Source organism: Cyprinus carpio, chromosome A5 (genome assembly GCF_018340385.1).
Source record: "Cyprinus carpio isolate SPL01 chromosome A5, ASM1834038v1, whole genome shotgun sequence".
Classification (NCBI taxonomy): Eukaryota; Metazoa; Chordata; class Actinopteri; order Cypriniformes; family Cyprinidae; genus Cyprinus; species Cyprinus carpio.
This window is the reverse complement of record NC_056576.1, coordinates 35,092,437-35,116,961: the sequence shown is the minus strand read 5'-3', so window position 1 is coordinate 35,116,961 and position 24,525 is coordinate 35,092,437. Positions and strand designations below refer to the sequence as shown.

Sequence of the window (24,525 nt, the reverse complement as noted above, 5' to 3'; positions counted from 1 at the left end):
ACTTGACAAGCCAGATATAACATTTGTAGGACAGTTGTTGTGGTGCTTATTTTTATAACAATAACAATAATAATAATAATATAAAAGAAAAAGTCTGTCGATTGTTAAATAACCCAGTTCTAATTATGGTTCTCTCATGGTTACTTCAGTATTCTAACACTATAAATACTCTAGACTGTAAATACTACTAATAAATATAATAAATGTGTGCATTCTGAGATGTATGTAGAGCCTTCCAGTCAGCATTAGAGCGCCACCCTCAGGCTGAATGACGCAAGCACACTAGACCTCTGGCAGAAGTGTTGTGCAGGAGTTCAGTTATCTGAATGTTTCGCTGGTGATCATCTGACCCAGAATCTGCTGCACTTTAACGTATGGTCAGGAGCCACCGCTGGCTGTCACTGATGAATGACCAAACTCAGGACAGAAGAAGAGTGACCGTCTGAGTTTAGCTGCTGTTAGGGGTGGGTGATATAACCCTAACTCAAACTTTATTTCATGATAACAGTCATTTTATTTCATGATAATGATATATATATATATCACAATAATTGTATTTTTGTTTTATTTTGTCTTCGTTATTAAAATAAGATCACACATGCAAATTACAAATGGCTGGACCAATATTAGAGATGCAATAAACAGTACAAATAAATGAATACAGCATATATAAAACAGTGCTTTAAATCTTTTATGCACACTAGGTCTGTTCAATGAATCATTCAAAAAAGAAAACCTGTGTCAGTTTCAGTAATTATGGGAGTAACTTCTGCTGAACTGAACGGTCACACACTCGGTGCAGTGGGTACTGTTACACATTCTGTGTTTGCCCACAAGTTTAAATGCATACTTCACACAAAAATTACAATTGTCATAATTTATCTTTAGTTCTGTGGAACACAAGGTTTTTTTTAAGCCTTTACGTCTGTAGCCTGACCATCCAGAACCCCAGCGTGATCATATCTGTGTATTATCATGATTTTGCATTCTTAGACGAGACTGATATTCATGCTTCCTTTGTTGTAGGACATTCATCAGGACTGTGTGACTGATATAAATGATGATCCTGATCTCATGAGGTACTAATAAAGTCTTTTGGGATTATACCACATAATTTGATGTAACAGTACAGAGTGGATTAACCGTGGTCCTGTAACATGGTAGAGGTCCTGCTGAAGTATTTCTCTCTGTTTCTTTCCCCGTTCTTCTCTCTGTACTGCAGAGTTGTTTACCTGCTGCAGATGCACCCTATGGATATAAGTGCTCGGCTGCTCAGCCCCATCCTGACAGCACAGACATGGGTGAGGACTGCTTTTCTTTCTATGTATATGTGCGTGCGTGCGTGCGTGCGTGCGTGTGTGCGTGTGTGTGTGTGTGTGTGTGTGTGTGTGACACACACACACACACGGGGTGTGTACATAAGTCCACAGAGCTGTAACATTACAAGTTATCGCAAACGCTTGATTGCAGTTGTTGCTGCTAAGGATCACCCAACCAGTTATTAGGTTTAGGGGGCAAACACTTCTTCACACAGGGCCATGTAGTTTTGGATTTTGTTTTCCCTTAAAAACTTCATTTAAAAACTGCATGTTGTGTTCACTTGTTATCTTTTACTAATATTTAAATTTTTTTGATGATCTGAAACATTAAATTGTGACAAACATGCAAAAAAATAAGAAATCAGGAAGGGGGCCAACACTTTTTCACACCACTGTGTATAAACACACAATCACACTTTATTCGTTTCCGTAAAATTTGGCACATTTACTCAGATTTGTTTGTAAGACCAAAACTGCATAAGTAAACAAATAAATAAATAAATAGATGCATTTAAATATGTATATTGTAAAATAAATATGTATGTTCAGTGTTCTGTGTGAAGTGGCACTGAAACCCTATCTAGACCAGACGTAAGCAGTGTGTCATGTCAAAAGTAAACCAAACTTATTTTAATCTGTCTACACTACACTCTCACGTTGCACCAAGCTGACATTAGACCGATTCCTCATCCTATATATCTGCACTACATCCGGCAACAGAACAAATGGACGACCTCAAGCTGATATGACAGACGGGGTGTAATATCAGTCAAAGAGGACAGGAGGCGGATTTTTAATACAACCCTGCTTAAAAAAAATGTATCTCACCATGTTACTTAACCATCGCTGAATCTTACTAAAACTAAACTGAGCCCAGCAATTAACAGTCGAGCGACAGAGAAGGACAGCAGTTTGTAAGTGTTTTTGCCTCGTTTTCTCATTAGACTACTGCGTGATCATCGTTGCTAGGGAAACTTTGCTTTAATTACTGTGTGTCTTACCCTGGTAAATACGTGTGAATTGTGGCGTTTGGTTTTGCGTTTGCCTATCGCGGGACTGGACAGTTTCGGTCTGCTAAATAGGGAGGCGTGACTAGCTGACTTCAATCACAGGTAATCAGGCAAATATATAAGTGGTAGGTGTCACCGCGGCAGCCGTCGTGTGAAGCCTCCTCATGTGAAGACCGACGAGTGTAAAGACCATCGACTCTACCTGCACGACTCCACCGAGCAAGGACACCGACAGGGCACTTGAGTATTGCTTTTCTCCCCTTCAATTTTTGTACAGCTCGTCCTCAAATACTTATTTTGGTCACTTGTAGTCACTATGTGCTTTCAGATCTCTACTATCACTACTAACACTCGGAGAGCACGCTATGTACGTCGAAGGAAGGCCTGCCTGACAAATCTAAGGCCTGTCCCTCTGACCTCTACTACAACGCTCTCTATTCCAGTTGGTCTCTGGAACTGCCAGCCCGCTGTTAACAAAGCAGACTTCATTTCTTCTATTGCTACTCATTCCGGTCTCAGCCTCATGGCACTAACTGAGACTTGGATCAAACCTGAGGACACTGCCACTCCCGCAGCCCTCTCCACTCATTTCACTTGTTCCCACACCCCTCGTACGACTGGGAGGGGTGGAGCTACTGGTCTCCTTATATCGAAAGATTGGAAATTTGATCTTCAACCACCACCTACAGGTCACGGTTCATTTGAATCACATGCTGTTACTGTAACCCACCCTATTAAAATCCACTTTGTGGTCATTTATCGTCCCCCAGGTCAATTGGGAAACTTCTTGGAGGAGTTGGACGTGCTGCTATCAAACTATCCTGAAGATGGTACTCCTCTGGTACTGCTTGGTGACTTCAACATCCACCTAGATAAACCCCAGGCTGCTGACTTCAACACTCTGCTCGCCTCATTTGATCTCAAGCGAGTCTCTACTACAGCGACTCACAAATCGGGCAACCAACTGGACCTCATCTACACGCACTGTTGCTCAGTGGACAACACTTCAGTTACTCCACTGCACACCTCAGACCACTTCCTCATTACTGCTAATCTAGCACTTACTCCTGAAGCGGCACACGCTCCAACGCGGGTCACCTTTCGACGGAACCTACGTTCACTCTCTCCATCTCGCCTATCCTCTGTGGTTGCATCCTCACTTCCTTCACTCTCGCAGTTTTCTTTTTGTTCCACTCTGACCTCTTGCTTGGACAACTTTTGTCCACTGTCGTCTAGACCAGCACGCACCACCCCATCTGCCCCCTGGCTGTCCGATGTACTCTGTGAACATCACTCTAAACTCAGGGCTGCAGAGAAGAAATGGCTTAAATCAAGAAACTCTACCGACCTCAGTGTGTATCAGTCTCTCATCTCTTCCTTCTCTGCAAACGTCTTCACTGCTAAAACATCATATTACCACGACAAGATTAACAACTGTTGTGACGCTCGGACACTCTTCAAAACCTTCTCTTCTCTTCTTAATCCGCCTCCACCTCCTCCTCCATCTACTCTTACAGCTGACGACTTTGCAGTTTTCTTCACAAATAAGACAAGAACCATCAGTGACCAATTCTCCACACCGCAGACTGAGGATAACTTCACAACGACTAATGCTCACTCGTTCTCCTCCTTCTCTCCACTCTCAGAGACGGACGTTTCCAAACTTATCCTGTCCAGTCATCCTACTACTTGCCCACTGGATCCGATCCCCACTCACCTCCTTCAAGCGATTTCTTCTTCAGTCATACCTTCACTTACTCACATTATCAACTCCTCTCTTCACTCTGGATCTTTTCCCTCAGCATTTAAGCAGGCTCGGGTAAGCCCACTGCTTAAGAAACCATCTCTAAATCCAGCACTTTTAGAAAACTACAGAGCGGTATCCCTTCTTCCATTCATTGCAAAGACACTTGAACGAGCTGTGTTCAACCAGCTCTCTATGTTTCTTGTACAGACCAACCTCCTGGACAGCAACCAATCTGGCTTCAAAAGCAGCCACTCAACTGAGACTGCCCTGCTCTCGGTTACTGAAGCCCTGCGACTGGCAAGAGCAGCTTCAAAATCCTCAGTACTCATTTTGCTGGATCTGTCTGCTGCTTTTGACACCGTTAATCACCAGATTCTCCTGTCCACCCTTAGAAAGATGGGCATCTCTGGAACCGCACTCCAGTGGCTTAACTCCTACCTGTCTGATAGATCCTTCATGGTGTCTTGGAGGGGTGAAGTTTCTAAGTCACAACAACTTGCTACTGGGGTTCCTCAAGGCTCAGTACTTGGATTGCTTCTCTTCTCCATCTACATGACGTCATTAGGATCTGTCATTCAGAAGCATGGTTTTTCCTATCACTGCTACGCTGATGACACATAACTCTACTTCTCATTCCAACCATATGACCCAACGGTAGTTGCTCGCATTTTCAGCCTGTCTGAGTGAGATTTCTAGCTGGATGAATGACCATCACCTTCAGCTCAACCTTACTAAGACTGAACTGCTGGTGGTTCCAGCTAACCCATCGTTTCATCACAACTTCTCTATACAGCTGGGTTCGTCAACCATAACTCCTTCCAGGACAGCCAGAAACCTAGGAGTTGTGATGGATCATCAGTAAAGCTTCACAGACCATATTGCTACAATGACACGGTCCTGCAGATTTGCCTTATTCAACATTAGGAAGATTAGACCATTCCTGTCAGAGCAAGCCACCCAACTTCTTGTCCAAGCTCTTGTTCTCTCCAGACTGGACTATTGCAATGCTCTCCTGGCGGGCCTTCCTGCATGTACTATCAAGCCTCTACAACTGATCCAGAATGCAGCAGCGAGGGTTGTCTTCAATGAGCCGAAAACAGCCCATGTTACTCCTCTCCTCATCAGGTTACACTGGCTACCAGTAGCCGCTCGCATCAAATTCAAGGTACTGATGCTTGCCTACAAGACGACCACTGGCACGGCGCCAACTTACCTAAACTCACTAGTTCAATCTTATGCACCCTTCAGAAGTTTGTGCTCTACAAGTGAACGACGCCTTGCGTTGCCATCCCAAAGAGGTTCAAAATCACTCTCACGGACTTTTTCCTGGACTGTTCCCAGCTGGTGGAATGACCTCCCGATCTCAATTCGAACAGCTGAGTCTTTACTCATTTTCAAAAAAACATCTAAAGACTCCTCTTTTTCACCTGCACTTAATCAACTAATACTAGTACTTACCTTTTTTCTTTTTCTTTTCTATCATATTCCAAAAAAAAAAAAAAAAAACCCTGGCTACGTGTTCTGTACTAGACTAACTGAGACTTGTCATAGCACTTGTATACCGTTGTTGTTTTCTCGTTGATCTGATTGTTTCTATTGTTCTCATTTGTAAGTCGCTTTGGATAAAAGTGTCTGCTAAATGATTAAATGTAAAATGTAAATGTAAATGTAACATTTGTTGATCTGTTCAGCCCCTGGGAGGATCAGGCCTTCGTTTGACCTTTGAACACCGCAGTCGAGCTCTGCTCTGTCTCACTCACTTAGCAGATGCTGCCACCTTGGAGACACTTTCCAACCAGCCTAGCAGCAAAATCAGGTGAGCTGCATCAATATTCTATTCATTTTAACTCTTATTTGTGTTCAGAATAGAAGTGTCCAGTGTTAACGCAAACACACTTTTGGCATTTGTTTAATGAATGAATCTGCAGCATTAATGACCATGTACTAATGTTTCCACAGATATTATTTGAAGTGCTACATGTACCTTGCCCAGATGGAGGCCCTGAACATTCCCTATACCTTGGAGATGTTCATCAGCAGCCCCAAGGAAGGCATGATCAAGGGTTTGTGGAAGAACCACAACAATGAACCTCAGGTAGATATTGCAACTAATATTGAAACTAGGGCTGCACAGTATATTCAGAGTGAAGCGTGACATTTACATGTGTGTAGATCATGGATGATAGTGTTTCAGTGTCTGAGAACACTTGGTTCATTCACTGTGAATCGAGCTCTTCTGAGGCGCTGGGAGCACGGCAGGACTGGCCTCTGGACGCTCGGGACTAGGGCTGCAGCAAAATAATTTGATATTCGATTAGTCTAACGATTAATGGTACGATTAATTTACTAATCGTCGATTATTTCACTGATTAATCAGTAGACTTTGAGTGATTATTCAGCTTTTGCAATTAGTTAAAATTGAGATACATATTCTAACAAACAAAAATAAAGGTAATCACTTCAGCTTTTGAGAATCATGTTATGTAATTACAATTATTATACAATTCATTTATACAAATATATTTTGCACAAAATGAGATGACAGACAGAGAAACTCTCTCATTCACCATTTAATAAACTAAATGAAAAGGTCGCTGAATGACATTCTGCCTGACATCTACTTCTGTAAGTCATATGAACACAAAACAAAATAAAGGTAAATGAGGAGACGCTTAATTTTTGGATAAACTATTTTATTCAAGCACAACCTTCAAAACATAATCTCTCTTAAAATATCTTATAGGGTTATGATAATCAAAACAGTCCTGAGCTAGATCAAGTTCTAATCTTCAAACCAAACTATCACTTTAATTAAATATTTTTTTTTACCACTAGTAAAAAGATTTCATCATTAGCCAGCTCCACACTGAAGAGCTGCTTTATAACAGAAAATCAAGATGAAATTCTAACTGAAAGCAACACTGACTCTGGTTTTTCATGTTTAATACTGTAAAGCTGCTTGAGTTCAGGCTCTCTGCTGCATGAAGTACCATATAAATAAATGTGACGTGACTTCACTGGAGTACTGGACTGCAGAGCTCGTGCCAACATCCACATCTCTGTAATCAGATGCTTTCTTAACTGCTGCTTTCACACCGTGGTCAGTTTTTGTTGTTTATTTTGTTATTGTGAGAAAAGCATGCAGCATATGTTTACACAATCATCCAAACGCCGCTCAGCAGCTTCAGGTTCGGCTCTGCTGCGTTTGCTCTGAAGCACTGTCTTCTCTTGATTTGCATCAGGAGAGCTGAATTACAGTCTTACGCTACAGCGCCACACTGGTCAAACCGCGTTATTGCAGGCACTTACATTAGGTCATATGAGATCAAATGACTACTCTACAACAAAAATATTTGTCGTCAATTTTTTTTTTGGTGACGTTGTTGATGTCGACTAATCGTTTCAGCCCTACTCAGGACAGTGCTGCATCGTCACGAAAGCTCAGCATTTGTGTCTTGTCATTTTAAACATTTAAGTGATTTTAAACCATTCAAGTACAAGAAGAAGAAGAAACTTTATTTGGTGTTTGCGTGCTGTTTTCTGTGCCCGCACATTTAAAACACAGTTGCGTGTCTGATGGCACACAAATTGAGCTCTCTTTTGTGCCATCTTGTCCTTGAACAGACAAATACACACATTATCTCAAAATGCCTGTCTTGGCTAGTATCCCATCACATCACATCAGTTATGCCTTAAGTGAATGTAAACAGTTGAGAAAGAAATCAGAAGAGTATCAGTACACTGGATCTCTGCATTAGCTCTTAAAGTGACAGCAGCCTATACTGTACCGGCTCCTGTCAATGTCATTAATGTTAGAAAAGAGAAAATCTCTCACTGTTCAGTCGTCTTACCACAAGGTAGGGCTGCACAATCGACATTAAATTGCGATTAGGCAGAAGCTGTGATTGTCATGTGTATCTTTCAGTGAAGCACGGTTCTGTGATCAGCAGTAAATCTCCATCTGAATACCAGAGAAACTCCAAATACGCCTCGCGGAAGAAACCCAGGAAATCCCTCTAGCGGTTGCTGAATAAACAGAAGATTTGAATGCTTTCATTAACGTGACTAATAAAGACATGACTACGACAGTTTCACTCCACAAATCCAAAAACATTGATGTGTCCACAGATCCTTTGTTAACAAATAAACAAACTTTAATGACCCACATACCTTATTTTTTCTCTTGACCCTAGATGGCACAAACTCTACCCTACATATTGCTTTATTAATTCATACATACAGGTCCTTCTCAAAAAATTAGCATATTGTGAAAAAGTTCATTATCTTCCATAATGTAATGATAAAAATTAAACTTTCATATATTTTAGATTCATTGCACACCAACTGAAATATTTCAGGTCTTTTATTGTTTTAATACTGATGATTTTGGCATACAGCTCATGAAAACCCAAAATTCCTATCTCAAAAAAATTAGCATATCATGAAAAGGTTCTCTAAACGAGCTATTAACCTAATCATCTGAATCAACTAATTAACTCTAAACACCTGCAAAAGATTCCTGAGGCTTTTAAAAAAACTCCCAGCCTGGTTCATTACTCAAAACCGCAATCATGGGTAAGACTGCCGACCTGACTGCTGTCCAGAAGGCCATCATTGACACCCTCAAGCGAGAGGGTAAGACACAGAAAGAAGTTTCTGAACGAATAGACTGTTCCCAGAGTGCTGTATCAAGGCACCTCAGTGGGAAGTCTGTGGGAAGGAAAAAGTGTGGCAAAAAACGCTGCACAACGAGAAGAGGTGACCGGACCCTGAGGAAGATTGTGGAGAAGGACCCGATTCCAGACCTTGGGGGACCTGCGGAAGCAGTGGACTGAGTCTGGAGTAGAAACATCCAGAGCCACCGTGCACAGGCGTGTGCTTTTGAACCAGAAACAGCGGCAGAAGCGCCTGACCTGGGCTACAGAGAAGCAGCACTGGACTGTTGCTCAGTGGTCCAAAGGATGAAAACAAATTTTGCATGTCATTCGGAAATCAAGGTGCCAGAGTCTGGAGGAAGACTGGGGAGAAGGAAATGCCAAAATGCCTGAAGTCCAGTGTCAAGTACCCACAGTCAGTGATGGTCTGGGGTGCCATGTCAGCTGCTGGTGTTGGTCCACTGTGTTTTATCAAGGGCAGGGTCAATGCAGCTAGCTATCAGGAGATTTTGGAGCACTTCATGCTTCCATCTGCTGAAAAGCTTTATGGAGATGAAGATTTCGTTTTTCAGCACGACCTGGCACCTGCTCACAGTGCCAAAACCCACTGGTAAATGGTTTACTGACCATGGTATTACTGTGCTCAAGTGGCCTGCCAACTCTCCTGACCTGAACCCCATAGAGAATCTGTGGGATATTGTGAAGAGAAAGTTGAGAGACGCAAGACCCAACACTCTGGATGAGCTTAAGGCTGCTATCGAAGCATCCTGGGCCGTCCATAACACCTCAGCAGTGCCACAGGCTGATTGCCTCCATGCCACGCCGCACTGAAGCAGTCATTTCTGCAAAAGGATTCCCGACCAAGTATTGAGTGCATAACTGAACATAATTATTTGAAGGTTGACTTTTTTTTGTATTAAAAACACTTTTCTTTTATTGGTCGGATGAAATATGCTAATTTTTTGAGATAGGAATTTTGGGTTTTCATGAGCTGTATGCCAAAATCATCAGTATTAAAACAATAAAAGACCTGAAATATTTCAGTTGGTGTGCAATGAATCTAAAATATATGAAAGTTTAATTTTTATCATTACATTATGGAAAATAATGAACTTTTTCACAATATGCTAATTTTTTGAGAAGGACCCATACAGGTGCTGGTCATATAATTAGAATATCATCAAAAAGTTGATTTATTTCACTAATTCCATTCAAAAAGTGAAACTTGTATATTATATTCATTCATTACACACAGACTGATATATTTCAAATGTTTATTTCTTTTAATTTTGATGATTATAACTGACAACGAAGGAAAATCCCAAATTCAGTATCTCAGAAAATTAGAATATAACTTAAGACCAATACAAAGAAAGGATTTTTAGAAATCTTGGCCAACTAAAAGTATAAAAATGAAAAGTATGAGCATGTACAGCACTCAATACTTAGTTGGGGCTCCTTTTGCCTGAATTACTGCAGCAGTGTGGCGTGGCATGGAGTCGATCAGTCTGTGGCACTGCTCAGGTGTTATGAAGGAGAAATTGCTTTTATGATGTGCACAAGTGAGTAGATGATGTTCTGCTCTGAAAAATTTACCAAAGCAGCCGAGAAAAACTAATTGATCTATATATCATCTGATAAACATTTTTCCCATTTGAAAATGATATAAAATGTTGTTGTTGTTGTTTCTTAAGCACTTCTCACATTATTCATGTTGACATGATTCATTAACTCATAACCACAGTCTGTAAAGGACTCGTCTGCATTTTGGTGGTGTGAATGCATACTTCTACTGCAAATCATTTATTGATTATGTTTTTGCAGTACGGAATCTTAAGTTCTAAATGTTTATAAATGTTTTTTATTTATTTACTACATATTTTTGAGTAAGGCATGTATCATAGTGCTGTGTGTTCCCAGGCGGTGCGTCTCGTGGCAGAGCTCTGTCTGGAGTATGAGGTGTATGACCTGCAGCTGTGGAACAGTGTCTTGCAGAAGCTGATGTCGTTCAATATGGTGAGTCTCCTCTGCTACTGTCCATATAACGCTGGTGTAGTCATTAGTCTGAGGCTTTTAGTGTACTTGTGCACAAACACTGCGTAGTGAAACGTGAATAATGGAAAACTTTTTGATGCTGAGAAAATCTGGAAACGTGATCCATGAGTTCTGTATTTCTATAGATCAGTAGTTATACGTGGTATTGCGTTTGAACAAGTACACTTGAAGCTGTCATGTTTGTTAGCCTTGTGTTCATTGCTGTTTTAAATGTCATCTAATCTTTCTGCTTTTTCTTCTGTAGACAAGCTACTTGCAGAAGGTTCTGGAAGCCCTCATAGCAGTGCCCAGTCTTTTAGAGGTGATCATTTTTCATGTTTTTATTTAGATCAGGGGTGTCAGACTCATTATTGGGAAAAGTCTTGCTCAGCGCTTGCTCTTCCTCACAACACTGACCGCTGCAGACCGGGGACACCCAAATCTATCTCAGCCCTTGACGGGTGCCAGCAGTCGATGTGACCTGCTTGACCTCTGACCTGTCAGTGGTTTTCATGATGTAGCTGATCAGTGCTTCAAAGCTCAAAACATCCTTGTTAGTCTGAAAACAGCTTTTATTGAAACCAAAGCTTCCAAAACAACTGGTTTACCTTCAAAAGGATTGTAATTTTTGGAAAGTTGTGGTTTTATTTAATTTTTTTGGTAATGTGCCAGCAGGGCATTATTTGTTTCAGTACATTCCTCTGTGAATCCTTTGGGAAAACAGTCACAGTTTGACGCAGGCTTTCCAAACAGACTTTTACAGAAAGGAATGCCACAAACTGTTAATTTTCTTGCTCAATCTGTAATCAATGATTTCAACTTCACATTGTTTCTCTTACTAGCATGGAAATAATGTTATTGAAACTGTGATTATGTAGAGAAAGCTAGCAGAACACTTCTTTTATAATCACTGGATCTGTGAGTCACTTCAGCTCAGAGTTCAGTTCACCGCTAACCCCACGATATCATCACTGACACGCTCTACAATCAGTCATGAATCATTACTTGATCTTTGCGTTGTGTTAGTTGATGAAAGCATTTGAGGAAGCGCAGAAATCAAGCACTTATTACAATTAGTTCTTGGCATCGGTAATAGCAAAAGAGTTCTACATGTAATGTTTGTTTCATATGCAGTGATGTTTCCCAGTCATAGCAGGCCTTTTAAACAAAGTATTTAACTCTAAAATTATGGTCAAAATGGTCTTATTTCTAAATGATCACTGTTTATGATATAAAGTTCCTACGAACATTATAAGTGCACCTCAGGAAACATGCAGTTCACAACATCACTGGTTTGGGCTCCTCCACGTGTAGAGTCTGTGAGACTCAGATCAGTTTAACACATCTGACAAGATTTTATTGTAATTATTTATTCATGTATCCCTCCCTCCTGCAGGGGCAAAGTCTTTCCAGGATTTGGCGGAGTGTGATTCAAGCCCCTTTCTTGACAGGTAAAAAGAGACGTACTTAGACACTTTTTTTTTTCTGTGAAGTTGCATTTAAATTTTTATAACTTAAAAGTTTTGAACTGTTTGTGTGTTGATGATTTCACAGCCTCTCTTCCTCTCAGCCCTCAACAGCATGATGTTATGTACAAGACGTTTGTCCTGCTTCTAAAGTAAGTCTCCAATCCAAGCGAAAGCATGGGAAGAGGGCGGGGCTCTTGTTTTACAATTAATATTTATCATCTATACAATACCAAGCAAAATATTATTTATGATTTTTATGTAATTGTGAAGTCCTAATAATGCTACACCACTGTACTCTCTCTTAATACACCCAATTCAATCATTGTCATCACCTCTTTAGCAAAGAGCTCCATGAATGAACTTAGAAAAAAATACCAATTATTTAATTTGTGTGATTGATGTTGATGCGATGAGTTTTTGAAACGGAGGGAGTGCCGTACATCACTGTCACTCTCTGGAAACACCTGAGCGTTTAGAGGAATTACGTTCCAAACTGGGATAAATAACTGACGATGTAGACTCGTCAGCACAATAATCAAGCAAAAATATATAGTTTTATGTTTGTACTATATTAGTTTGAATGCAACAGCAGGGAACACCAGGTTAATTCTGGGTCTTATGGGGACTGTATTAATGGATTACGGGAGCTCCAGGACCCTAGTTTATGATGAGTTTATGATTTTATAAATCATACATGAAAATGTAAATTAAATGAATTAATCACAGACATATTTAAACAGGGTTCCCACGGGTCCCTGAAATCCTTGAAAGTTTGTGAATCTGAATTTTTTTTCAAGGCACTGGAAATGTTTTGAAAATAAACATACATAGATACAGGTCCTTGAAAGTGCTTGAATTTATTTTGTGCATTAAGTTTTCTGGAAAAGAATCCTTTTATTCCTTCCGGTCCGCTACTGTTATTTCGCCAACACTTCGTGGCCTGTGCAGACTAGCTTGCTTGAGTTACGGTAGTTACACACATTTATGCGTCACGTTAAGTGTTTCCTGCGTGAGGTACTTTGTGTTGTACGTTGCCATGACGTTCACACGTGCACGAAACTACTACGATGGTACCTCAACGTTTCACAGACACACCATGAAATGAATGTTGAATTGCTTTGCTTGTTAAGATGCAAACCCATGAGGCAAGAAAAACTTAAAAGCATAGTCATGTATCTTAAAACTTCTGGTTACATAAGCCTAATATTAATATTATTTCACTAATCTCCGAGCAGCGCACAGCGGTGTTCTGTTACTGAATGACTCAGCGCTTTTGAATTCATCTTTGGAGTCTATGATTCATAAAGACAGCATTTGCTTGATTGTTAAATGAATCAGTGTCTGAAATAATCACTTGAACTAATGATTTACATGTTCACTAATTAACAGTCTCTTGGCCACATACTGGCGGTTTACTCTCATATTTTGAAGTATCATTGCATTTTTTTCCAACTTTTCATATTTGTATATTAACAATTTAAGCATTAAAAAATAAAACACTAAGCTCATAATATTATTCATGCAGTTGTAATTTTGCAATGTAAATGTCAATTCCTTAATGAAATGTAAGATTTGATATGAAAGATAATGCAAACATTTTTATTAGATTAGGGGGAAAAAAATGAAAGAATTGCCCTTTCTTTAGTTAAAAAACACCTTGGAAATAAATTTAATATCACAAATATGCTGATTTCAGTAAGTAAGAACTGATATAGAAGTGATTTAAATTATGAAGATTTTCTCACATATCCAAGATTATCATTATTGCATTATTGTCAAATTAAATGGTAAATTTAAAACATAAGGAAGAATGTTCAGGACTTTTTTCAAATGCAGTTGCAAATCTTGCATTACTATTTGCATTTGCGCGAACGCACAGTAGCTGCCACATTGCAAAAAAAGTCCATTTGCAACTGTATTTCCCGTGTCTTACGAGTTATGAGCCTGTCATATTTAAATAGCAATATTAATTACCACATTTGCTTTTTCACTCTCTCTGCGTCGTGCATGTATCCTGACAAAACTCAAATGGAATCGCAATTCCTTTTAACATTGAATTTCCGACATCTACACAGAAAGCTGTCAATCAATGTGAGAGGCGGGACTATACTAGGGGGCGTGTTTTATTGGGAGGTGATGTCACTCACAGACGACCGCGGCGAATCTTTGATCAGTGGAGATAAAGCTCCGCTAAAGACAGCTGCTAATCAGCTCGTGCCTGTCAAGTCAAGTCATCTTTATTTATATAGCGCTTTAAACAAAAAAGATTGTGTCAAAGCAACTGAACAACATTAATTAGGAAAGCAGTGCGTCAATAATACAAAATGACAGTTAAAGGCAGTTCATCATTGAATTCAGTGATGTCATCATGCAGCTCAGTTCAGTTTAAATAGTATCTGTGCAATAATTTGCAATCAAGTCAACGATATCGCTGTAAATGAAGTGTCCTCAACTAAGCAAGCCAGAGGCGAGAGCGGCAAGGAACCAAAAACTCCATCGGTGACAGAATGGAGAAAAAACCTTGGGAGAAACCAGGCTCAGTTGGGGGACCAGTTCTCCTCTGACCAGACGAAACCAGCAGTTCAATTCCAGGCTGCAGCAAAGTCAGGTTGTTCAGAAGAATCATCTGTTTCCTGTGGTCTTGTCCCGGTGGTCGTCTGAGACAAGGTCTTTACAGGGGATCTGTAAAGTGTCAACAAACAGACAGCCTTGGCATAATTCTGTATTTTTTACCCCAAATGCAGCGATATCCCCTGCTTACAGTTTTGTTATGTTGAGTTTGTGAGAAAAATAAGTCGATCACGAGAAAATTTTTTTTTGTGATGTCGGGATCACGAGAAAACAAGAAGGGAAAGAAAATGCATGGCCACTTAGAACTTCTATAGTAATAGAGAGCGCATCACCTGCCTCAAGATCTTTTACTGGTTGCACTCCGATTGAGGCACATAAACAAAAAGACAGTGCAAATCTACAAACGTTTACCTATTCGCCACCTATATCTTATTCCTGTCTTATAATAGAGCACCTGCCTCAAGATCTTTCAGTCTGTTTATGCTCCAATTGATGCACGTGACACAACAGAAACTGCTGCTACTCCTACTGTCTGCCCTAGATGAGACTTCACTTACACCAGTGATCCAGGTGCAGCGGTCACAGAACATGCCGCAGCCAAGGTGAACTCATATTAATAATCATGTGCATCGGTGGCTGAACACAGTGAGAGATCTTGAGACTTACACAACGCTTTGGTGCCACGGGACGCGTGCTCCACAACTGATCAAAACTTTTAAAATATGAAATAATATAAAATATATAAGGTGGACAATGGGTAAATAAATATAGATTGGCACGTTTTTTGTTGTTGTTGTTGTTGTTTGTTTTTTTAACCAGTAAAAAATAACAAGGGAGGTGTGACGCGCTCTTTTACAGATTAAAAGAAAGGAATATAATGTACTGTAATAAGTGTAGAACTGCACTGTCTGTTTCCTCACTCGCGTCAGTCGGAGCGAGAGAAACAGTGAGAGATGTTGAGACAGGTGAAGCGTTTGGGTAATAGTGAATAATGACCTGTTGTGCGTACCGTTGTTGCTCCCGCTGTAAGCAGGAGATATCGCTGCATATGGGGTAAAAAAGACAGAATTATAGGTGCATCTCAATAAATTAGAATGTCATGGAAAAGTTCATTTATTTCAGTATTTCAACTCAAATTGTGAAACTCGTGTATTAAATAAATTCAGTGCACACAGACTGAAGTAGTTTAAGTCTTTGGTTCTTTTCATTGTGATTATTTTGGCTCACATTTAACAAAAACCCACAAATTCATGTGTTTGACACATGAAAACTGTAACAATGTATCTTACAAGGTAACATGATGTAACCTCGCTCTCACTTGAAATGTGTCCCCACATCAAGTCCTTGAATCTGAAGTTAACCAAAGTGTGGGAACCCTGTTTGATATGTGCTTGAATTTTGAATATGTACTCAGATGTCCATTTCTGTTCTCTCTCTCTCTCTCTCTTTCTCTCTATATATATATATATATATATAATGTAAATATGTATAATGATTTCTAAATGATCATGTGATAGACTGGATGTTACATGTGACACTGAAGGCTGGAGTAATGATGCTGAAAATTCAGCTTTGCATCACAGGGATAAATTATTTTTTTAAAGTATATTCAAATAGAAAACTATTATTTTAAGTTGTAATAATATTTCACAATATTACTGTTTTTTCTGTATTTTTGATCAAATAAATGCAGGCTTGATGAGCAGAAGAGACTTCTTTCAAAAACATTAAAAATAGTAATGTTTCCAAACTTTTGGTCTGTACTGTATATAATTTATTTATTAATTTATTCTAGATGTCCGTTTGTGTTCTCGTTGGATCTGGTTGGCATCGCCAGGCGGTTTGCTCAGTTCAGTCTGCAGGCGTTCTCTCTGGGCACACTGTTGCTCGTACCTTGTGCCAAAAAGAAGGAACCACAGATTCAAGTAGGTTCTCATTCCCTGTAGACGGAGGAAGATGATCTAAACGCATTTATTCACTATGCACTTAACATTTTAAGGATTAAATAAAATCCAGTTATTAGTGTTTATTAATAGTGATTTGTGATTTTAATTTTGTATATTTCTGAAGTCAGTATTCATAACTTATGTAACCTACAAGCTGAGTGATATTCAATTCTATTATTGCTATTTTGACAATTCCCGAAATACATATTTCACTGAATTATTGTAGTGTAGTGATGAATCTCTTTGAGTGGGATTTGATTTTGTCTGTCATTATTCAGTTATCAGTGATTTTTTTTTTATCTTGGATATATGCAGGTTCTCCTATTTCACTGATATGTGATCTGAATACTTTTGAGTTAAATTTTTAGTTTGTACTGAAACAGGATGTTGTGTGTTTTGTACATTAGAGCTTCCTGTTGTCCTGTAACCCTTCCCTCATTCTGGATCAGGTGGAGGACAGCATGAGCACCGGAGAGTTAGCCGGCATTCCTTCACAGGTCTTTGTTCAAACACATCTGTTCTCAGTGCCTCTTCACGTTTGATTACGTGTCTTACCTTGTTATCTGTTGTAGATTAGAGAGACAGTGTTCACCTTCCTTTGTCGAAATGGCAAGGCGCAGATGTTGATGAAGACCAGACACTTCAGTGATCTGAAGAAGCACTTGATCACAAAGGCTCATTCTGAGATCGTGCAGGAGCTGCTGAACTGCCTTGTGGCGCAAAACCGGTTTGTTGATCCTGGATGATATTTCATACATTATTATTATTTATAAGTTCATCAGTTTTATGTTATTTTATTTGATTTGATTTCTTTCTTTATTTAGACATAACGGTTATGTAAGGGATCATGTACAGTAGGAATATAAGCCTTGAAAGAGTGATTGGGAAGTATCACGATGAACACTGAGGTGTTACCGTAATATTAAAATGCTCCATTATGCTATTTTAAAGGTTCATAATTTTGATTTGGAGGTCTCCTACAATGTTAACTTGCGTCCAACTAAAAAAAATTAAATAAAACGCATACATTGCAGCATCACCTGTTTTCTAATAGTGTTTGAAAGGTTCGTTCAAGTATTCGTTCTCTAAATTAGGGATGTGAAGATTCGCACCGATGCATCAGTATAAAAGTTAACGATGTAGTGCATCGATTTAAAAAGTGTGCATTGGCTACAAGTTAGCATTTGTATCGCAATGCATCGTTTCTAACATTTGAATCGGTAAAAACAGATTTATTTCTATAAAATTACTAGTGGATGCCTGTGTTAAAACTGCTTTATGGAACCAAATCATTTGACAATGAGTCAGAGTAACTGAAATAAGCCTGGCTTATTGGTAAACTTGTTTTATAAAACAGGCCTTGAGTAATTAGAAGTGATCATATTTTTTCCATTGCACCGAATCACATTGTGTTGAATCAAATCGGATTGCACTGCACTGTAACAGCTGAATCATATCACATCGCATCGGTAGCTGCTTCATATGTATCTGTAATGTATGAAACTTCCGGCGACATCAGCAACCAACGACCTGATCGGTGGAGAAAAACAACAGTACTTGATGACAGACAAATCATAAAAGCTGTGAAAATGAACCCTAAAATACATGTCTGTAAAATCACCAACAACCTCCAGAAAGCTGGGGTGATGCTCTGTTATTCTACAGTCCGCAGGAGAATTTGACACAGAATTACAGAAGCTACACAGCAAGATGCAAACCTCTGATCAGCACCAAAAATAGAAAGGCAAGATTCTTAACAAATGTGGGCCAGTAGAGTTGGACATGACCGTTGAGACAAAGATTAACCTTTAAGTGATTGGAAAGCAAAGGTGTGGAGAAAAAAGGGAGCTGCAAATGATCCTAAGCACACAACCCCATCTGTAAAGCTTGGTGGAGGTGGTGTCATGAAGCGCAGGTTCTCTTAGGATATAATATTCATACAAACACGGTTTTAGAGGCAGTCGTCAGTACAATGATGGGAACACACTGAAAGGCTGGCATTATACTGCTGTGTCACTGTAAAAATAAATTTCGACCACTGACTCCTCACATCCTCAGCCTTTGGGAGCTCATGTAAACTAGTTCTGCTTTCGCAGCACAGAAAACAGCGTCTTCTAGACATCACAGCAACACGGACCAAAACTCTGCAGGCCTTCAGAATCAGTTCTTTCTTTCTTTCTTTTTGTCATGCACTTTGATCTTTAAAACCTTCAGAAACAGCCATATTACACACTACAGGTAATATTCAAAAAAGCATAATGGGCCACTTTAAGATCTCTAAGGTCAGTTGTTTCAAAAGAGAACTTTAATTCAGTATCATGTGATATTGTTTAACTATATAATATAATACAAATAAAGACAAAATCAGGTGTATTTTCTGCCCCCAGACTTGAGTGTCAGAGGTGTAGCGTGTGCTCTTGAGGTGTTTGTTTGGTTTGTGACACTGAATGTCTGCTCACACGCTGTTAAAACAGTTACGAGGCCATGATAGATAATATATATCACACACCTGTAGTTTCATCAAATGAGTTTAGTGAAAATTTTCACTTTCGAGGGCTAAGTGAATTTGTATTTCTAACAAAAAGTGTCTTTCAATGTGCTTTTTTCTCTCAACAGTGAAGAGGAGGCTGTTTCTTTTGCCCATGAATATCTGAAGTACAGAGAGCTGAAAGGAGGACAGGCAGCTCCTCTGAGCAGCTCTTTCTCTGATCCTGTCAGGGTAATCCTTCTTCAGTATTAATGGGTTTCATTTTTAGGGATGCACCAGTAGCAGGTTTCTCTGCCGATTACTCTGAATGAAATCTCCCGATCGGAGTTTAGGAACACAATCTCTTCCTGCTAATGATGTAAACTATACAAGAAACTCTCATTGGGTTCATTACTGTAATATTAGAGGTCAAAATGAACAACAAAGACCAAAATATATTCAACTGCTGTTTACTTTCCAATATAATAATCAAATCCAAAAATAAAAACGGAAATGTTTGTATTAGGGATGTCAATATTCGATCATTTCCATGATCAATCGTTGTTTAAATTAACGATCAATTAATTGATTAATCGTTAACCTTAATGCTGCAAAATGCATCTGTTGCAGCGGCACGCAGTCACCGGCAAGACAAGGATGTGCAAAAGCCACTTAAAAAAAAACACCTTCTCACCCGAATTAAAGGGGTTTAAGTTTGAATAAAATGCTAGTAGCAGGATTGTAAAATGAATAGATATGATTATTATTTGATAAAATGAAGAGTTCAAGATCATTTTACTTTGTTGACTGTTTCCCGTCACGGAGACCACTGAACGAGTCTCTGTAAATGGTTTCGTGGTGCTCGTTGTTGTATTTTAAAACACAATGGAAGTTTTTTTCAACTGACATTATGGAATTTAAAATAAAATTATGCCAAACGTAACTGTGGCTGTGCTGCGCAGTCAGAGAACCGCTTTCATTGGCGCTGATGCACCAAAACACACTGTTGCTCACATCAAACATGTTTATCAAATCACTTTTACTGTCACATCACCACAGCACATGTGCCTTAGTGAGGGAAATTCTTGGGAGCATGATCCAGAAATTGCAGAAACAATTTACATATAACCATACAGACTTCAACAGGTGACAATGTGCAATATACACATACATACAGTCAGTACACTGTGTATTATTAGACATACTTACAGTTAGCACATTATACACAATATGTACACATTCTACATTATGTAGACATATATACACATAAAACATGGATTTATAACTGGATACGCAAAATGTCATGGATGTGCATTGGATGGTATCCAGTGGTAGCAGATAGATTATTCTATTAAATGCAGTGTGTAGTGCAGTCCAGTAATGAACTGTTGAAGTTAAAGTGCAGAGTGCAGGATCTGATGCTGTGGGCAGTTTGTGGTGGCAGTTCGCACGACCCTTTCCAGAGCTTTGCGGTTGCCAGCGGTGCTGTTTCCAAACCAGGCAGTGATGCAGCCCGTCAGGATGCTCTCTATAGTGCAGGTGTAGAATGATCTGAGGATGCTGGGGCAGCCGTCTCAGGAAGAAGAGGCGTTGATGTGCCTTCTTCAGCACTGCATCAGTGTGTGTAGACCAGGTGAGATCCTCACTGATGTTAACACCGAGGAACTTGAAGCTGCTTACCCGCTCCACAGGTGTCTTGTCGATGGTGATGGGTGTGTGTTCTCTGCTCTGTCTCCTGAAATCCACCACCAGCTCCTTGGTCTTGTCAATGTTGAGTGAGAAATGGTTCTCCTGACACCATTTAGTCAGGGTGCTCACCTCCTCTCTGTAGGCCGTCTCATCGTTGTCGGTGATCAGGCCTATCACCGTTGTGTCGTCAGCGAATTTGATGATGACGTTGGAGCTGTGTGTGGCTGTACAGTCATGTGTGTACAGGGAGTACAGGAGCGGGCTGAGGACACAGCCCTGAGGAGCACCAGTGTTGAGGGTCAGCGGGGATGAAGTGTTGTTGCCCATTCTGACCACCTGGCTTCTGCCTGTTAGGCACTATGGTGTTAAATGCTGAGCTGTAGTCCACAAACAGCATTCTCACATAGGTGTTCTTATTTTCCAGGTGGGAGAGAGCAGTGTGTAGGGTGAAAGCAATAGCATCATCTGTAGAACGGTTGCTGCGATATGCAAATTGTAGCGTATCCAGTGAGGCAGGCAGCACAGAGCAGATGTAATCTCTGACGAGTCTCTCAAAACACTTACTGAAGATGGGTGTGAGAGCAACAGGCCTCCAGTCATTCAAGCATGTGATTTTATTTTTCTTTGGTATGGGCACAATGGTGGATTTTTTTGTGAGCCTCGAAAGGATCATAAAAGTTATTAAGCTCATCCGGTAGAGAGGCGCCAATGTTCACAGTAGCTGGTTTATTCCCTTTTAAACCTGTGATGTTATTGATGCCCTGCCACATGCTTCTTGCATTGTTGGTGTTGAATTGTTCTTCAACTTTGCTTTTATATTGTCTTTTTGCGCCGTTGATGGATTTCCTGAGATTGTAACTGGCTGTGACCAGCGCGATTGAACAGCTGAATCATTAAAAAAACTAAATTTTTGGAGAAAGATATAATTCGCAAAAGTGTTTACTTTTATTTTTGCGCACACACAATAAAAACAGAAGATTTGTGCTTTCGTAAAATAAAACAAACAAACAGAATGCGTGTTGTCATCCTTTCCATGAACTTTATTTAGTAGAGCCGCACCACACTTCTGTTTTAAATCCGTTATTTTAATTAATTATTAATAAATTTCAAATATATATATATATTTTTTTTAACGAAAACAAATTGTTATTTTTATATTAGGCCTATTAATTACATAGGCTATACATTTTCCTTAAAGCATCCCATTTTGTCCCAGGGCTTGAGAACCTGTGCTCTGGGCTAGTCAGGTCCAAGCAGAACCTCGTGAACGATGCTCTTATTGTGGCGTCACCGTTTAGTGACATCAGTGATTGCTCCGGGAAAACGTGTTAGTGTCAGTCACAGCGCCTTTTAATTGCTGTTTTGAATCCAGCATTTATTTATTTACAAATTATAAGCTCTGATTATGACAAGTGTGGTATAAAAGCTTTGTTTATTAGAGGAATAATTGGTTAACTGGAAAATGTTAGAACGCGACATACTTTTGGATGCGTTCGAGCCCATAGCCTACCTTTACGCGGCTTTGATCTGGTTTTCTGGTTGGTCATGATTTTCCACAAATTCAATAATATTTAGGCATAGTTTCTTTTCCTAAATCTTCACCGTCTAACCCTCTAATTTTGCAGGTTTATTTAATTGTCATTCACTTTTAATCGATGTTTTCGCATCTCTTACTGTGTTAAACCTGCGTGAATGAAAATTAAAGATTTCATGCAGGCCATGAATTAAGAATTTGTTCGATTTATTCATTTGTTCCCTCATTTTACTTAAATCATGGGTCATTTAAGTAACAAAATTAATGAAATATGGACAGTGGCCACAAATGAATGTCGTAGGAATGAATAGCCTATAGCCTATGTGTCCTGTGTCCCGCAGCCCTGCAAAGCGCACGATATGAAACGATTATCTGAGGAAATGACCAGTTACTACATTTCTATTGCTTTCCATGTTGAACTTTATGTTGCTTCTATTTTAATGTACTTTTTAAAGTTTAAATCACATTAAAAGCTTAATTTGTACATTATGAATGAACAATGATGCATTTATATACCGTCAGCATCACAACCGTTCGCACGTGTCGCACGCAGCCCAAAATTAAATAGCTTAATCGAGCATTGATAGCTTTAACCCATTGCATCTCTTATCGACAATTAATCGATCGTTGATTAATCGTTGACATCCCTAGTTTGTATACAACTCAATACAAACTAGTTTTCATAAAAACTTGTTTTTGTTGAAGATCACCCAGACAAACAATTAATTTTTCAGCACAAGACTAGCATTGTGCGCTAACACAGTAAATAGAGTTAAACAGAACCTGTTGACGGCTATATTTTAAGTTAGATTGCATTAATACATTGTTATAGCGATAATTAGACAGCCCTAAATCCTATAGATCCTTCACACGAGTTGCAGTCTGACATTTTTCTGGCCCTTTTGATTGACGGTATAATCGGCCTGAATCAGCTTTAAACAATCGGCCGATAGTGCAGATAATTGGTGCATCCCTCTTTTTCTTTTTTTTTTTCTTTTCTTTTTTTTTGCTCATTGTTTGTAATTAATGTTAATTGTGTTTGTAGATATACTTTATGTTCTCTCTCTCTCTCTCTCTTTTTTTTGTCCTTCAGGAATTTTTGGAAAAGGCCCTGGAACCCAGAGTTACACAAACATCAGCATAAGATTTAAATGATTCGTTGTCTGTGGGTAATAATATCGTATATTAATAATCTCTTATCTGCTAGCACATTGAATATTATTACAGTATTTCAGTACTGATGTTTTGTGATTGTAAACACCAAGTGGATGTAGATGCATACCTGCTTTACAAATAAAAACGAATGTTTTTTTTTTCTAAATAATATGGAAATGTTTATGTAGCTTGCAAGTTTCCTTTAGACATGTTATACAAAAAGACTATGGTCATTATTTTAGATCATGTTCCAATAATATAAGAAAATAGAAATATACAAATTACTGTTTATAAAAGTATTTTGAGTGATATACATAAAAGTGCTTTATACTTTTATACTAAAATGAAAGCATTTCAAAGTATTAAACATGCTTTTACACATTCAAAAAAAGTAATTTATTTGTTTCCAAACCAGATGATGACCTATGACAAAACTAAATTATCCAAAAAGAACACGGTCAGGGCCGTCGCTAGTGGGGTGAAAGGTGGTGACAATTATAGGGGCCCACGGCTGAGGGGGGGCCCCCCGGTGATTTCAACCGACTGCCCGAGATCAGCATAAGAAGACGGCCTTGCGCATGGTCACGAAATCTTATCAATTGCACGTGTTTTAAGTCTTGCCAATTTAAACATTCAAAACAGAGCATTCAAACACAAGATGCAGAAAAACTCAACTTAGAGTTCGTTGCGCACATGGAGAGCCACGCAAACACTGAACAGAGCTCTTCTTAACTTCATCCCGTGCCTGAACGAACAAATACACCTTACCAGTTTAAACATAGAAACACAAAAATATATGAAAAGCTTAATTCAGTTCTGTGCATACAGCGCGCACAGAGATTCGCGTCTCACATCCCCTTAACACCGAACTGAGTTTGGTCTCTTCTTGCTCTTGAAACGACACATACATACAAAAACTCGTCTTTGCG

At 39.3% G+C, this 24,525-nt stretch overlaps 1 protein-coding gene across 6 annotated transcripts in view; it reads left to right on the top strand.

Moving 5' to 3' along the window:
- The window catches only part of kntc1 (kinetochore associated 1), an 81,779-nt gene extending 57,940 nt beyond the window's left edge, over nucleotides 1–23,839 (top strand). For 2 of the 6 annotated variants that reach the window (XM_042757045.1, XM_042757044.1), the window contains exons 48-60: nucleotides 1,027–1,079; nucleotides 1,223–1,301; nucleotides 5,768–5,892; nucleotides 6,036–6,171; nucleotides 10,652–10,747; nucleotides 11,031–11,087; nucleotides 12,162–12,216; nucleotides 12,320–12,383; nucleotides 16,601–16,730; nucleotides 17,159–17,248; nucleotides 17,324–17,478; nucleotides 19,368–19,470; nucleotides 23,535–23,837. In XM_042757045.1, coding sequence (XP_042612979.1) covers nucleotides 1,027–1,079; nucleotides 1,223–1,301; nucleotides 5,768–5,892; nucleotides 6,036–6,171; nucleotides 10,652–10,747; nucleotides 11,031–11,087; nucleotides 12,162–12,216; nucleotides 12,320–12,383; nucleotides 16,601–16,730; nucleotides 17,159–17,248; nucleotides 17,324–17,478; nucleotides 19,368–19,470; nucleotides 23,535–23,585 — 1,194 coding nt within the window. In that variant the 3' untranslated portion in view covers nucleotides 23,586–23,837. Of the gene's footprint in view, nucleotides 1–1,026; nucleotides 1,080–1,222; nucleotides 1,302–5,767; nucleotides 5,893–6,035; nucleotides 6,172–10,651; nucleotides 10,748–11,030; nucleotides 11,088–12,161; nucleotides 12,217–12,319; nucleotides 12,384–16,600; nucleotides 16,731–17,158; nucleotides 17,249–17,323; nucleotides 17,479–19,367; nucleotides 19,471–23,534 lie in introns of all 6 variants that reach the window. The other 4 variants (XM_042757048.1, XM_042757047.1, XM_042757049.1 and 1 more) reach the window with 4 other exon arrangements.
- Nucleotides 23,840–24,525: the final 686 nt, after the last annotated feature.